The sequence below is a fragment of the Syzygium oleosum genome, unplaced genomic scaffold (assembly GCF_021117445.2).
Source record: "Syzygium oleosum isolate NSW1041296 unplaced genomic scaffold, Sole_v2.1 Sole_v2.02, whole genome shotgun sequence".
Lineage (NCBI taxonomy): Eukaryota > Viridiplantae > Streptophyta > Magnoliopsida > Myrtales > Myrtaceae > Syzygium > Syzygium oleosum.
Window position 1 is genome coordinate 13,780,406 of NW_026607486.1, and position 16,044 is coordinate 13,796,449.

Consider the following 16,044-nt stretch of genomic DNA (forward strand, 5'->3'; position numbering starts at 1 on the left):
AATTAAATTAAGAAGAATAAGCGACAACAACAGTAATAACAACAACAATAATGTTAATAACAATATCAATAATAACAAGAACAATAATAATAATTATGACAACCAAAATAACACTTGTCGCAATAATAATTACACATCATTAGTGTTTTGTCACAAAAATTTTAATCTTCGTCTTCGTCTTCCAATTCGTCTTCGTCTTGCTCTTCGTCTTCATCATCTGTCTCAAAATCAGATTCTGAACAGTCTTGTACATTTAATTCGCAAATTTCTGTTGGATCCACATCTATCATAGCTCCACATGGATCTCGTAAAGTTGTAATGTTATATTCCTCAGTTTCAACCGTGTTAGAAACTTCCTCTTGTTGATAGGCTCTATCCTTCCAGTGTTCCTCGATTTTTCTCTGTGCTTTGATTTTACATACAGCCCACCAATCAGCTTTATCACATTTCAAACTAGGATATGATGCATAACATACTTGAATTGCTTGTTGTGCCAAGACAAATGGTTCATATACATTTTCTTGTGATTTATTTCAACCAAATTAAACTTCGTATGCACCTTCATTCCTTTGACGGGGTCGAACCACTTGCACTTAAATAACACAACCCGCATCATTAATGGTCCAAGGTACTCTATCTCTATGATTTCATCCAACAAGCCATAAAAATCATCTTTTGAACTCCCACCATTGGATGACCGAACAGACACACCACTATTCATTGTGGCTTTTCCCATTCCATATTCTTGAGTGTGAAAATTATATCCATTTATGAAATATGCTGGCTAACTCCGCACTCTTAACTGTGGACGCCATGACAGATAATATAGCAATCCTTGCTCTCCAAGTTCATCATGATTATTGTGAACCTAAGGTTACACACGCAAAATCAATAATATATATTTCAATAAATGATGTATAAAATTTTAATAAGGCAAGTGAACGGTCCATAGGCAACTTACATATGTTTTGAACCATGATGCAAATTGTTCGTCGCACATACGGTCAAACTCATTTTGTGGTAGTCCATACATTGAAGTTTGGAAAATCCTAGTAATAAATACCATTTATATATTAGCAAATATTTGACACACAATACATATATTTGCAAATTTACACTTACTCGAAGTATGGCTCGACTTCTGGGCAGTTCAGTAAAATATATGTATGGGCTGCATGCAATTCTTCGCCTGTTAGGTAACGAGACTGACATGCGCCGCTTGGTCGACCCAGATAATTGAAAATAGAGAATGGGCGGCGACTGGGATCAATGGGGCCCTCATCATTTCTGCCTGCTCTTCGCCTCTTGCACTGCACGTGCGGCTCAAAAATAGTATGATGCAAATGTTGTCACTTCTTCCACAATATATGCATTACAAATTGAAGCTTCAACACGTGCCTTATTCTTCACTTTTTTCTTCAAATGATATAAGAATCTAGTTGCAATAGAAAGAAGTTTATCGGAACATAATATATAATAAAGTAATTTGAACTTTATTTAAGAAAAATAAAATTTACCTCTCAAATGGATACATCCATCGAAATTGGACGGGACCTGCAACTTTGGCCTCATAAGGCAAGTGAACTAAGAGATGCTCCATCGAATCAAAAAACGATGGAGGAAATATCATTTCTAAGTTGCAAAGAATAATTGGAATATCTCTCTCCAGTTTCTCCATGTGTGATGCTTTTAACACTGTCGAGCAAATATCATGCAGGAAATTGCTTAACTCTGTAATGGAGCCCCATACAAAGTTCGGTAGAACTTTCTTGAAAGTTATTGGAATTAATATTTCCATCAATATGTGACAATCATGACTCTTCAAACCTGTCAACTTGCATTCATTTAAATCAACACATCTTCCGAGGTTCGAAGCATATCCATCAGGAAACCGCACAAATTTCAACTATTGACAAACAACTCGCCTCTGCTCCTTATCCAATGTATAAACTGCTTTTGGTTTTGGTCCCCTGCTGGTTGCATCCACATCTAGTGTTGGTCGATCACAAATATCTCTCATATCTTTTCTTGCGTTCAAGTTGTCTTTTGTTTTTCCGGTGACATCCATCACAGTATTTATGACATTGTCGAAAACATTCTTTTCTATGTGCATGACGTCAAGATTATGATGAATAAGATGGGCCTTTCAATACGGTAGATCCAAAAATATACTGCGTTTTGTCCACTTATGTCTACTTCCGTACGCAAAAGTCGTACCGTGAGGGTTCTGAACAACAGTTGGAAAGTCCTGCACCCGCTCCCAAATTTGATCGCCGGTCAACCTCAATGGTGGACGTGTTCTTTCAGTCCTATTCTTGATGAACTCTTTTTTATTCCTTCTGAAGGTATGATTTTATCGGTAAAAGTTGTCTGTGACAGTCAAAATAGCTAGGCTTCTTTCCATGTTTTAATCTAAATGACTTTGATCTCTCCAAACATATCGGACATCCTAAGATCCCAGCTGTACTCCATCCAGATAACATTCCGTAAGCTGGAAAGTCATTTATCGTCCAAAGAAGAGCAGCCTTCATTACAAATGTTTGATCGGTAGAAACATCATATGTAAGGACACATTCCTCCCATAGCCATTGTAACTCTTCAATCAATGGTTGCATATAAACATCTATTAACTTTTTCGGATTTTGCGAGCCAGGCACGATCAATGTCAAAAACATATAAGGTGTCTTCATGCACATACCAGGTGGAAGATTGTACGGCGTTAAGATAACTGGCCAGCATGAATAACTTTTTCCTGATTTCCCAAATGGGGCAAATCCATCATAGCAGAGACCTAACCTGATGTTTCGAGGCTCTATCGCAAACTCAGGGTACGTTTTATCAAAATGCTTTCATGCCTCTACATCTGAAGGATGACACATTAGATCCTCTTCTGTTTCATGATTTGCGTGCCAAGTCATGTGTTCAGCTGTGGCTTGAGACGCATAAAGCCTTTGCAATCTGGGGATTAAGGGCAGATAAAACATTTGCTTGCATGGTCTACGCTTCTGATTACGATCCTGCCCCCTGTTAATCTTGTACCTAGATTGGCTACAGAATTTGCAAGATTCTGCATTTTCATCATCTCTCCAATATAACATACAACCCCTACTACATACATCAATCCTTACAACCGGAAGACCTAAGTTATCCATTAGCTTTTTCATATCGTAACAATCACTTGGCATGCTGTTATCACGAGGCATTGTTTCCCGCATTACTTCAACAAAAGAGTTGAAGCAATCTTGCGACACATTATGCTCTGCCTTGATATTTAACAGTCTTGCTGTCACAGATAACTTAGTGTGGTTGTCACAACCTCTGCCATAAAGGTTCATCTGCTGCTTTCAACACTTTCCAGAATTGATTATATGAAAAAGCTCCATTACACACATTCTCATCAAAACCCGTTACTCCCATGTCTTCTAATTGTGATGCATGACTAGTACCCATTTGTTCATGTGTAGGAGTAAAACTAGTACTTGCATGGTTCGAATCTGAAACAAAATTCTGACCAGCTGCATCAATCACCATCCTCTCGTATGGGTTCAATTGGTCATAATACCTACATTCTTCCCCTCCTAAAAATTGGTCACTTCTTCGATATCCTTCATCAGATATAAATGATTCACCATGGCAAGTCCAATTATAATAATTCGGAGTAAACCCAAATCTACAAAGATGTTCTCTAACTGTATCACACACATGAAATTTACCATTACTGCACTTTCTACACGGACACCTTAACTTGTTTCCATTCATGAACTCATATTTACTACTAGCAAAGTCTAAAAATAGTTCCAACCCAGTCCGAAACTCATTGGTCAATCCTTGACGTCCAGGTAAGTTCTTTTTATACATTCAAGCCCTGTTTCTTTGCATTGTGTCTCTATTAAAATAAAAAAAATATCGTAAAATATTTAAAATATCATATCTACTGTTGTTAATTAAAAAAAATTATGAAAATTAAAATTTTGCTTTTCACGTAACAATTACTACGAAATTTTAAAAAATGAAAAAATTACCATGTAAAGAAGACTTATCCAGATATTTGACTGAAATCTTGGTAGCATAAAGTGGTCAATTTGAATAGAATTGCAAAGTTCACTTGGATTGCAAGACCTTCAATTGGACACGTACCTAAATAAAAGCAAAATCACTTAACATTCATTTTTAAAATTTTTTTTATTTTTTCTGAATTTTTTTTAAAAAAAATTTCTTTTAATTTTCTCCGGTCGCCGGTCCGGCGACCGGCTGACGCCGGCGAGGCCGCTCGGCCTCGCCATGGCAGCCGGCCCTAGGGGTGATCGGTTCCAAGGTGGGTAGGGTCCAGACCTGGAACCTGGAACCTACCCTGTTACAACCGGTTCCCAGTTTTTGAAACATGGAACCTATCCTGTTTTCCCTAGACCCTGTTTTGGAACCTACCCTGTTTTTCCGGTCCGGTTCCAGGGTCTACCGGATAACCTGTTTTTTTTTTTTTTTCTGGTTTTAGAAATTTGGAGCAAAATAAACAATTCACAAGCACCATGTCCAGCAATTGACATGCTCCCCTTGACATGTTCACAAGTGCTCTATACTTCTCGAAGTAATAAAAATGGAAATGATGAAACTATATTAGCTAATGCATAATCCTGTCCATTTGTTTCAAGCAAAGAAAGTTCACAAAATATTCACCCACAGCGGATGGATAACACACAAAAGAAAACTGTGATTGCATCCCACTCCCCCCGGTTAAACTATGCCCAAACTATGATTGTGGCCCCATCTCCCTAGTTGCAGCAATGATTGCCCGCCAAACACAGAGAATTAAGAAAAGAGGACAGTTCACATTATCGTGCGATGGTATTTTAAAAGGATAATCACAACCCACAATACTTGATCGCGGTAGATTATTGGTCAAACCCAGAATTCCCGACTTCATATCCAGAAGCTGTAATAAACAGACAAAATTCGGCTCAACAATACAATTCGCACACGAAAAACTCCTTTTTGATCACAACCAGATTCAAAGAAAACTCTTTTTTTTCCCCTAAGCATCAACCACGCGGAACCGAATCAGAAAACAGGGAACCGCAATCTCCACACACAGAAACCGCAAGGCGGGGGAAAACCAAAAAGGAAATCGTTACCGATCGTGGGAGACAGATCCTCGAAGGTGAAGCTCAAGAGGAGCGAGCTCTTCCCGACCCCGGAGTCCCCGATCAAGAGCAGTTTGAACAGGTAATCGAACTCCGGCGAGCAGCCACGACGACGAGCAGCCGCGGCGACGAGCGGCGATGAGCAGCCGCGGCGACGAGGAGCCGCCGCGGCGACGAGCAGCCGCGGCGACGAGCAGCCGCGGCGACGAGCAGCCGCGGCGACGAGCAGCTGCGGCGATGAGCAGCGAGCAGTCGCGGCGACGAGGAAACCAGAAGAAAGGGGACTCGCGAAGAGGAGGGAGCGACTGAGCAGATTGAGAAAGGGGACTCGCACTCTCAATGCTAGGGTTTTTTTACAGTAACTTAAAACCGGTTTTAAAACCGGTCCGGGTGGGTTTTCACTTAGACCCAGGAACCGGACCGGTTTCAATCGGTTCCGAAAAAATAGAACCGGTTCCCGGACCGGTTTAAACAGGAACCGGTTCCCGGACCTGTTTTTCGGGTGGGCCTGTCCGGTTCCCGGATAAACCCGGTCCAGTTGCACACCCTAGCCGGCCCGGCTGATCTGGGCGAGGCCGAGCGGGGTGGCCATGGCCGCGGGTCGACGCTGGTCGGCCTCGCTTAGATCTGGGGGAGGCCGCCACGGCGGCGAGGTCGACCGGCACCTCGCCCTTTCGTCCGTCACAAATTTGATTTGCGACAAACAAAGACCGTCCGTCGCAAATTGGTGACCGGTCGCCGGTCGGCGACCAGCGACCAATTTACAACAAAAACAGAAAATAATGTCAATAAAAAAAAAATTCGCATCTGACGATGAATCAGAAGGACAAGACCATATTAGTTGCATGTTTAAACGGACTTAATTAGCTACGATACTTACCTGTAGAAAAGCTTCACCGAGATTGATTTCTGTGCGCACGGATTATTGAGAGAAATGATAGAAGGAGAAGGTGAGAGAAAAGCGGGCGACCTGACGAATCACTACTGAAAGAGAGAGAGAGAAATTGACGGGTGGGGTGGGGTGCATATCACAAAATTAATTTTTCGGTACAAATTTGAGACGAATCCAATTTCGTCGCAATTTGCGACGGATAAAATATTCGTTGCGACGGAAAATCAATCCGTCGCAAATTTACGACGGAAAATTAGTCGTTGCAAATTAGCGACGGAACTGGCGACGACCAACTTTTCGTCGCAAATTTGCGACGAATTTTGCGACGGAAAAAAATTTCCGTCGCAATTTGCGACAGATTTATTTTCCGTCGCAAATTTGCGACGGATTATTTTCGTCGCAAATTTGTCTCAAATTTGCGACGAAAATAATCCGTTGCAAATTTCCGTCGCAAAAAACATGTTTTTTTTAGTGAATCCCGACCTTTTCTTTTTGAAAAAGATCAAAGCTATTGTCAAAGATCATTTAGTTAGTCATAAGAAAGCTTGGAAAATGCTTTATAGGTAGGCCATATTTGACAGAAGTCTATAATTGTTTTCTCTGAAGGCTTGGCCCAAGCCGAGCTTGCCCAGTTCATCGGATGATCATGAGTTTCAACAAAAAGATGTTATACAAAGGCCATATTGACTCATACATGATATGCCTCTCTTTCTTCTTTACTGGTTTGAAGGCCGCAAAGTATGAATGATAGGCCATAGATATACAGATTCACCGTAAGACATTCCTACTTCACAACAAGGTTTATATGCTTTTTGTATATATGTGACCTCTTTCCAACCACTTTGCTTAAGCATTTAAAACAGTTGGCTTAGACCAATGTCTAGCTTACGTGTGAGGGGTACTATTAGAGTATTAAAATATTAAATTATCCCTTCAACTAACAATTTAAAACTTTTGAGTTGCAAAGAGGGGTCTCTATGCAACTCCCGATCAGAGTCATACAAAGGGTTGTGCTCCAAACTCTTGTGCACGTCATTGCTCCACGCCTGCCAAAAGGTGGAGCAATTCATACCAGCGTTGATGAGTGGCCTCGTTCAAGACCCGAGAAAAGTCAGAACATTGAAGAATTGAACGAGCATTTATTGGATGAACCCGTCTCCAAATTGACTTGGGGACTTTGTTCAGATTGGGCATATAGACAATGCTTTCGAGCCCCTCGGGATAGGGCTGGGCCTGCCCGGGCGGATCTGAAGCAAAAATTTCTTGAGGTTGGGTGAATCAAAGCAAGTAGCTCTTTTATCAGTTTGGATCAGCCTAGTAGGGTTTGAGCTGACACCTTTCAAGCTCACCCTGTTGATGTAAGTCAAGTACAAAGGGGCTTAAACCAAACGAAAACAGGAATTTCTAAGGTACATTGTATTCTAACTTTTTGTAGGACTGTTTAAACTTGATTACGGCACTTCGTTGTAATATCGTACATCAATGTTATAACATTTTACAACATTTTTATACTTAATCATGACAATACTATGTAATGTTGTACGGTACACCTGAGAACAATGTGAAATGTGGAGTGAGAGTGTTTGTGAATTCTTTTTGTTTTATGTGAAGGTCTCCGATGTTGACAACGAGTGTGAGATTTGGTATGACCACTGTTAACTGTTCTAAAAAGTTAAGCTATTAAATGAATGTGTGATTTATTATTTAAATATTCTAACACTCCCTCTCATGCATAGGCTAGTCTTCACCCTAAGCCTAAAGCGTGGAAATATGCAATTAGAAAGGCAAATTTCTTATATCATGTGAGATTTGGTGGAACCACCGTCAATTGTTTAAAAAGCCCAATATAATAAATGTTTGTCTCCCTCACCCTATCCATTCATTCGAATGTGACTAAGAATCAACCCCAAATTTCTTTAGCTGTCGAACATGAATAGATTATGTTAAATTCAGAAAGAGACAAGGCCCGATATAATAAAGGTTTAGCTTTTGCATTTTGTGTAAGTCTTTCTGTGATTCTTCTATTCTAGTTGCAGCAGCGATGGTAGCCGTAGGTTGCACATTCTCACGATCTTGTTGAGCGAGAGCTCTTATTAGTGTAGGCACTGCAGGTCCATTTTGAATGAGGTCCCACAAAAGGAGATCTGTTGCTTCAATATAACCTTACACCCACTTTTCCAGTCTCCATAGTTGGTGCCATCAAAGTAAACTGGCTTGCTAGAAGCTTGAGAGTCGGGAACAAAGAAACCACTAAGGTTAGCCATAAATAAGAATATTTATGCTTAGAAGTAAAACACTCCAGATAACAAGCAATAGAGCACTGATACTAATTGTTGGGTTGAAGCTGAATCGGTTGTATCAAGATTTTGAAACACTTTCGCAATATATAATGAAATGAATCTCAACAGCATCAGAAATAGATTGTGTACATTATGTGTAGGTGATGCTAATGAACATATGACGATAATAATAATGAAAAATAAAGCACATAGCAAAGTTATAATGGTTCAACTTTTTCCCCAAGTCAACATCCATTCTCTATGTGAGAACCTCAACACGAGTTGGATTCCACTAGTAATCTTTAAGACAAGTTACAATTAGCAAGTGTTACTCCATTCAATTGATAGATCACACTATCAGGACACATTTACTACTATCACTCTTGTACACTTAATCTTATCACGATTACAAAAGAGCTTGAACTCTACTTAGAAATCTCCAAACAATTACAGTGACAATTTTAGTTACACAAGAGAATAATGAAGAATATTGTTAGTTCTTTACCAAAAAAAAAAAATGAAGAATATTGTTAGTGTACTCTTTTTCCGTTTGACCCCCTTCTAGCTTCCTTGATCCTTCTGATATGGGCATCTTCGATTATTCCGTTGGAGACTCTGTTTAGACACAGAGCCGTTTGAGAGTCGTTCAGAGCAGTTACCGACGTTAGGATTGCCCATACAACCGTTCCATCTGACAGCAACTGGTTTTCCCAAAATGGAGTCTGTTGGAGTTCTCACTTCGCTAATCCTCTAACTATTTCACCAAAAAGCCGTCGGCTGCTTTGTGGTCTTTTCTTGGTTCTTCTGCTGTGATTTCTCAGCCTATTAACAGTTATGCCTACTTTGTTCAACGTTCATCTTCAAACAAACACGTTATCAGCGTCACTAGGGTAATTCCCCCTAGGGCAGGTACGGTAAGCACGCTGGCAAGGGAAAGATAAAAATGGATACTTAAAGGAATTAGATCATGCAATTTATGTATAGAGTTGAAGGAAAGATCACTGAGTGGGATTCAATGTAATTTGAGTTTGAGTTTTTCAGGCTTCTAGATCAGTGCCTGCAAAAGAGACGTATCTAGTAGTGGTCCCTAGTAGTGTGTAAATAGATAGATAAGCAGAAGAGATCTTTTGAGTTCTCGGTGGGACTTATGTTATATCTCAAACAGCTAATGCTATTTTCTAACTTGACTTGATATCAACACGGTTTAATGCTTATTATCGGCATGTGCTCGATATCACCATTGATCCGTGAGAAATTACTTGTGATTGTCTATCCAATCATCCTTTTGAGTATATTAATACCCAAAGACATCATGTAGACAAAAAATCGACCCTAATTTCCAAGTTTCCGTGAACATCTTGTCATATTAGACTCATTCTCCTTCTGTTGAGATCTTTGTTTCAGTCTTCACTGAACTCATAGAGACCAACGATATCATCACAGTCTATTTGGGAGTGTTTTCCCAACAAAAAAGTCCTAAGGGTGCACTTGGAAACACTTTCCCAAAATGGGCAAATGCAAGTAACGTTTGAAAAAAATTTTAGGCAGTTTTGGGAAGATGCAATTGCATTTCCAAAAGCATCTACCCAATGCAGATCCGAAGGTTCTTTGTTCTTTGTGCACTCCGGAATGCAAATACATTTTTTTCTTCCAACTTTGCCTTTGCTAAACTTTCATAATTCCGAAAATATCCCCACCTCACGCAACCTAACCGGCTAGGGTTCAAGCGGCCGGCGAGGCCAAATCTGGCTGCCAGTAAGCCAATCTAGTGCTAGCTAGCCCTGCTCGAGGTCGCCTGGGATAGCGCGACCTTGGCGACGCCGCTTACAAAGGGCATTTATTTTTTCCAAACAACAATTAACTCAAATTTGATTATCAATGTGCTTTTAAATTACACTTTACCAAACACTATTTACATTTCGGAAAACTCCTTTAAACGAAAGGCTTTTGCATTTTCCCAAAAGTTTTCCTCAAAAGCCGAACCAAATGCACCCTAAGTCCAAGTGGTGATCATGGAATTTAGTTTTATTTTTATCCTGGTGTTGCGATTAATGCGTGATTTTTTTTTTTTTTTTGGGTAAAGATGTGTAGTCTACGCGAGCTGGTGACTCACACTTACTAGAAATTTCTCGTTGAAGACCAACAATTACAATGATCTATCCCCATCACGATGAAACTTTAAAGACTAGCCAGGTCTGTCGGCCAATCCATGAATCTCGAAATTATATATGGCAACATGCATCGTGGGTATACAGCAATAAATATGAGAATATCTCCCTACGGTGCCGTTTGGACCACAAAATCCCTTTCCTTTCTGAATGTCCTCGGCGAGTTTGTTGCTTAAATTATATATACCATGATCTTCTATTGCTTAATTAAGGAGATAATCTCATATTTATGCAACCAAGGAAATATATCCAGGTGCGTTGATTAGGGAGATAAGCTCATATTGTTGATGTCTATCCACAATGCATTGATTAGGAAAATAATGTCATACATATTGTTGTCCATCCGCAATACAATAATTAGGGAGACATCCGCAACAAAAACGCGTGCTGGACTTACCAAATTTTATCGATGAAACCTATTCATTTACCTTGAAGAGAAAATTTATTGTCATACTAAACCTGTACGCAAAACAAGCACGTCTGCGTCAAATTCTCGACATAAACAAACATTCATCAAACACTTCCGCACGATTTGTCCAGCAGAAGAATTTGACGCAAAAGTCTTGACTCTCGAGGCCCTGGAAAGAGTGGAGTCATCACTTATGGCGGAGAAGGAAGAAGAAGAATCGGAGAACAAGACCAAGCTGAACATGAAGGAGCGAAAGGTCTCGTGGGCGAGACTGCGGCACATCGACTCTCTCAACCTGGAGGCGGGTCGAGTCTCCAAGTCCCACGCCCACTCCTCCAAGGTGCTTATTGCAAATTTCACATGTGGCCATGCATGTTTTGCATCGGCTTGTCAATTCCTTTTCTTCCTTTGTCATAAGAAAACATAGCATACAGTTCTTCGTTCCGTCTTTCTTGAAATCGTGGACGGCCGGGATTTACGAGGATGAACTTTTGAACGATTCTTGAATCGTATCGATCGGAAGACAGTGGGAGGATTCTTAGAAAAGATGTGTGTCGCACATGTATTTGTAAAATTGCAGTGAAGTAGATTTCTTGTATATGCTTGTCATAGAATCGTTTTCCATAGTAATTTCTCCATTATCTTTTACCAGATCATGAAATACAAATGATACTGAAGTAAATAAGCTTTTACGGACACGGTTCACTACGGGACATGATCATTATCAGCTACCCACGATAAATCGAATTAATGTTGATGGGCTTTGTAAAAATCTAATTTCCCCTCGAATAACTGGATATATTTGTTTTTGTGATTGAATTGATGAAATGAATGATTTACAGGTGAATTGGCAAATGACGATGAGTTTGGCATTTCAGAGCATAGGAGTGGTGTACGGCGACATAGGGACGTCTCCACTGTACGTGTACGCGAGTACGTTCACAGAGGGAATTAAGGACACTAAGGATATTCTTGGGGTTTTGTCGCTAATTATCTATACAATTGCCCTTGTCCCCTTGCTCAAGTACGTCTTCATCGTTCTCTTAGCCAATGACAACGGCGACGGTGCGCACGTCTACCTTTACTGTGCTTCACATACATACCCGGATTATCGGGATAATGTACATGACCATTTTATGTAGATGTAGGTGACTTGATTTTCTGAATTCTGACTCATGTGCCTGCAGGAGGAACGTTCGCATTGTACTCTCTGATGTGCAGGTATGCAAAGGTGAGCTTGATCCCGAATCACCAACCGGAGGACGAAGAAGTTTCGAATTACAAGCTCCACACTCCGTCGAAGCAGGTGCAACGGGCTCAGAAGATCAAGGAAATGCTCGAGAACAGCAAGACCGCCCAGATCGTTCTCTTTCTTGTCACCATCATGGGCACTTCGATGGTCATTGGTGACGGTGTTCTCACCCCATCCATTTCAGGTTTAAATCGCCATATTTTCTCGCTATTTATCTATCACAACCCTTTCGAAGAATTCTTCAAGTACAGCTAGCCAGGAAACAGCTCTGTCTTTTGCACTTGAGGGTACCAATAACAATGGCAACTCACCTAAGATGGTTCATTTCAATTCAAAGAAATTTTGCTTGTACACTCTTTAGTGGTTACCCACATACGATTTACATACGGCACAACAGATGTTTGGTAATTTTTTTGTTTTCATGTTCTCATAGTTAAAAAAAGTTTAACATGATAGAATTCTTTTGCCTATCTTCTGATAGAGACTTTAATATAGTGAAAACCAATAATTTCATAAAAGTCGTGTTAGAGGCAAGCACCAAGAAACATCATGTGAGAATAGAGTCTGCTTCATCCTCATGAAGGAGAAAGTGTCTTCATATATGTAGAACATACATCACGTACTGCCTCAAGATGTGCCTTTCGGAAACACATAATATCATCCTCAAACAAAGATGGGCTTGCCGACATGCTATCAATTGCTCTTTATTGGGTGCTGCTCAGCTTACCCCTAAGATTAATCATGTTGAAAGTTCGTGTTAATCCATTTTACACAATTAAATAAATAAAAATATTGATTTCTTTTGCGTTCCTGTAGTTCTTTCAGCAGTGAGCGGGATCAAGTCACTGGGCAAAGGTAAATACAAAGCTTAATTATTAGCAAATTGATAATACAAATATGCTTCTAAAATCTATATATAACTCTCTTCCTTGTGGCACACGCAAATACTAGCTCATCAGTAAAAGTATATCCAACTTATGTACTTGCAGCTGCGATGGTGGGGATATCGGTGGGGATCTTGATAATCCTTTTCAGCGTCCAGAAGTATGGGACAGACCGGGTTGGGTTCACGTTCGCCCCCATCGTCTTCGTCTGGTTCACGTTCATCAGTGGGATCGGCCTCTTCAACCTGCTCAAGTACGACATTGGTGTGTTGCGTGCCTTCAACCCTAAGTACATCGTCAACTACTTCCACCGCAATGGCAAAAATGCCTGGGTCTCGCTCGGCGGCGTCGTCCTCTGCATTACAGGTCCGTGTGTATTCTTGCATGTGCTCTTTTGGTGAACAAGTAGGTCAAAGCTTTAAGCTCATTGATATGGATGATTCAATTGAAATCAGGCACTGAGGCCATGTTTGCCGATCTGGGTCACTTCAATGTTCGAGCAATCCAAGTAAGTAGATGCAATTTCCTTTGCGTTAGCTTTCAACAGAAGGAAGCTGTTCTTGACTTCTTTAGGAACATTTATTTTATTAATTGTGTTTTATTTATTCTTTTTTTTTCTCCTCGTCTCCAAGTCTCCGTCCATTGAGGAAATGATGCCAAGAACAAAACCATAAGTAAACTGAAAGAATTAAAACCGTCATACATCACTTTGTGCTTTTCCCACAATTTCCGTTGACGATTTTATGTGGGTGTACAATTCATGCAGATCAGCTTCTCTTGCCTCGTATTTCCTGCACTGTTGACCGCATATAGTGGACAAGCAGCTTATCTCATGAAGCACCCTGACCATGTTGCCAACACTTTCTATGACTCAATCCCAGGTATGTAAAATTCAAATACAACACCTTGTTTGAATTTTATAATCGATTCAATCTAGCAAAGAAAGCAAGATCAATACCTAGAAAATTGACCTAAACTATGCTCTCAACGTAAAATGTACGTGATTCTTAGGATGAGCCCTAGATGTTTACAAGGCTTCATGCCGGCAGTACAAATGAACCTATGTTTGATAACGTTTCGCGACTCCTGTTGATCTATGAGCAGATCCATTGTACTGGCCGATGTTCGTGGTGGCAGTCGCCGCGGCAATCATTGCGAGCCAGGCAATGATCTCGGGTGCATATGCCATCATCTCGCAGTCGCTGGCCTTGGGCTGCTTCCCGAGGGTCAAGGTGATTCACACGTCCGCCAAGTACGAGGGCCAGGTTTACATACCGGAGGTGAACTACATGCTCATGGTTGCTAGCGTCTTGGTCACTGCTGGCTTCCAGACCACAACCAACATCGGCAACGCTTACGGTAAGTGCAAATTGCTAGGCTTCACTGATGATTTAATTACATTTACTTTCCGTTTGAAACTTCTAATAACTGTATACTAATCTGGACCGGCTTGAAAATTTGCACCCTCAAAATATTCTGATGGGACCAAATTTGGTGGCTTTCATAATTTAATTTGTCTCCTGAACTTTTGGTTGCAGGAATAGCTGTGGTGAGCGTTATGGTGATCACCACTTGCCTGCTCACTCTCGTCATGCTTGTTATATGGAAGACGAGCATATGGTGGATCGTGCTCTTCGTCACCATCTTCGGCTCAATCGAACTGATCTATCTCTCGTCGGTCCTCTACAAGTTCATAGAGGGCGGTTTCCTACCGCTTGTGTTTGCTGCCTTTCTCATGACCATCATGATTATCTGGCACTACGTCCACAAGCAACGGTACATGTATGAGCTCAAGAACAAGGTCTCGGCTGAGTTCATCAGAGATCTCGCCACGAACCCAAGCATCAATCGGGTCCCCGGGGTTGCCTTCCTCTATTCCGAGCTCGTGCAGGGGATTCCTCCAATATTATCACATTTTGTGGCAAATATTTCGTCTATCCATTCAATAATAGTCCTTGTCTCAATCAAGAACCTCCCGATCAGCAAGGTCGCGCTAGAGGAGCGGTTCTTGTTCAGGCAGGTCAAGCCGAGGGGCTTCAGAATGTTCCGCTGCATCGTCCGGTATGGATACAACGACAAGATCGAGGAGCCGCACGAGTTCGAGCGCCAATTGGTGGACAACTTGAAGGAATTCATCCGGCAGGAGTACATCTTCCTTGAGGCTGAGAACAATGATCACATCCAAAAGGATGTGACAACCAACAACGATGTACCACATTCGACACTGCTAGCAGAAGATGGACGGGCCAAGGGATCAAGCATTATGCAGGAGTCGCTACTGCAGCAAAACCCATCCAATCTCTCCGGCAATTCTATCCAATCATTTAATGCGGCCAAGTCAACAAATTCTTCCAATGGAATTGTGTTCGATCCGACCCAAGTGGCCGAAGAGGAGATGCAATTTGTGCAGAAAGCGATGGATAGGGGAGTGGTGTACCTCCTCGGGGAAGCTGATGTGGTCGCGGAGCCGAAGTCGTCCACGTTGAAGAAGATCGTGGTCAACTACGTCTACAGTTTTCTCAGGAAAAATTTCAGGCAAGGCGAGAAAATCATGGCGATCCCAAGGAACAGGCTTCTGAGGGTTGGTATGACATATGAGATATGAATGAAAAGAGGGCACTAGTTGTGGTCAAATAAAATTTAGCGACTTTTAATGGGTGAAACAGCACGGCCATGTTTCATAACTAATGGCTTTTTTTAATACAACAGAAGTTTTGATATATACCGCCTGTGTGTCTATCGATGAATGTTCTTGCCACGTAGTTGTGAATTACCTTTCCTTTTGCATTCAACAAGACAATTCAGTTAGTGAACTTACCATATACACTAATGTTCAGGGACGGTCATCCATCCGTCTTCATAGGCAGGCCGAGCTTGAGTGTAACTTTTATTAGATGGGTAGGCCTTGTGGTTCACTTTACGAATTGACCGTACCTATTCGGCCTCCCCGGTCCCAACCTTTTCTTTTGAAAAGATAATAGCAATTCCTGAAGATTGTTTAGTTAGTCATGAGAAAGCTTGG

General features: G+C 41.1%; 1 protein-coding gene across 1 annotated transcript; it reads left to right on the plus strand.

Annotated features, from left to right (window-relative positions):
* Nucleotides 1-11,079: 11,079 nt before the first annotated feature.
* Nucleotides 11,080-15,744, plus strand: LOC115681836 (potassium transporter 5-like). The gene is made up of 9 exons (XM_030605916.2): nucleotides 11,080-11,226; nucleotides 11,729-11,951; nucleotides 12,074-12,322; nucleotides 12,955-12,993; nucleotides 13,128-13,388; nucleotides 13,478-13,530; nucleotides 13,789-13,903; nucleotides 14,127-14,381; nucleotides 14,561-15,744. The coding sequence occupies exons 1-9, from the start codon at nucleotides 11,080-11,082 to the stop codon at nucleotides 15,625-15,627; spliced, it is 2,409 nt and encodes an 802-aa protein (XP_030461776.1). The 3' UTR covers nucleotides 15,628-15,744.
* The last annotated feature ends 300 nt before the right edge of the window (nucleotides 15,745-16,044 follow it).

Excerpts from the sequence above, each read along its gene's own strand:
- LOC115681836 (XM_030605916.2), top strand. The coding sequence starts at position 11,080 with ATGGCGGAGAAGGAAGAAGAAGAATCGGAGAACAAGACCAAGCTGAAC. Across the intron at positions 11,227-11,728 it reads CCCACGCCCACTCCTCCAAG|GTGAATTGGCAAATGACGAT; the intron begins GTGCTTATTGCA and ends AATGATTTACAG. Across the intron at positions 12,323-12,954 it reads TCTCACCCCATCCATTTCAG|TTCTTTCAGCAGTGAGCGGG; the intron begins GTTTAAATCGCC and ends GCGTTCCTGTAG.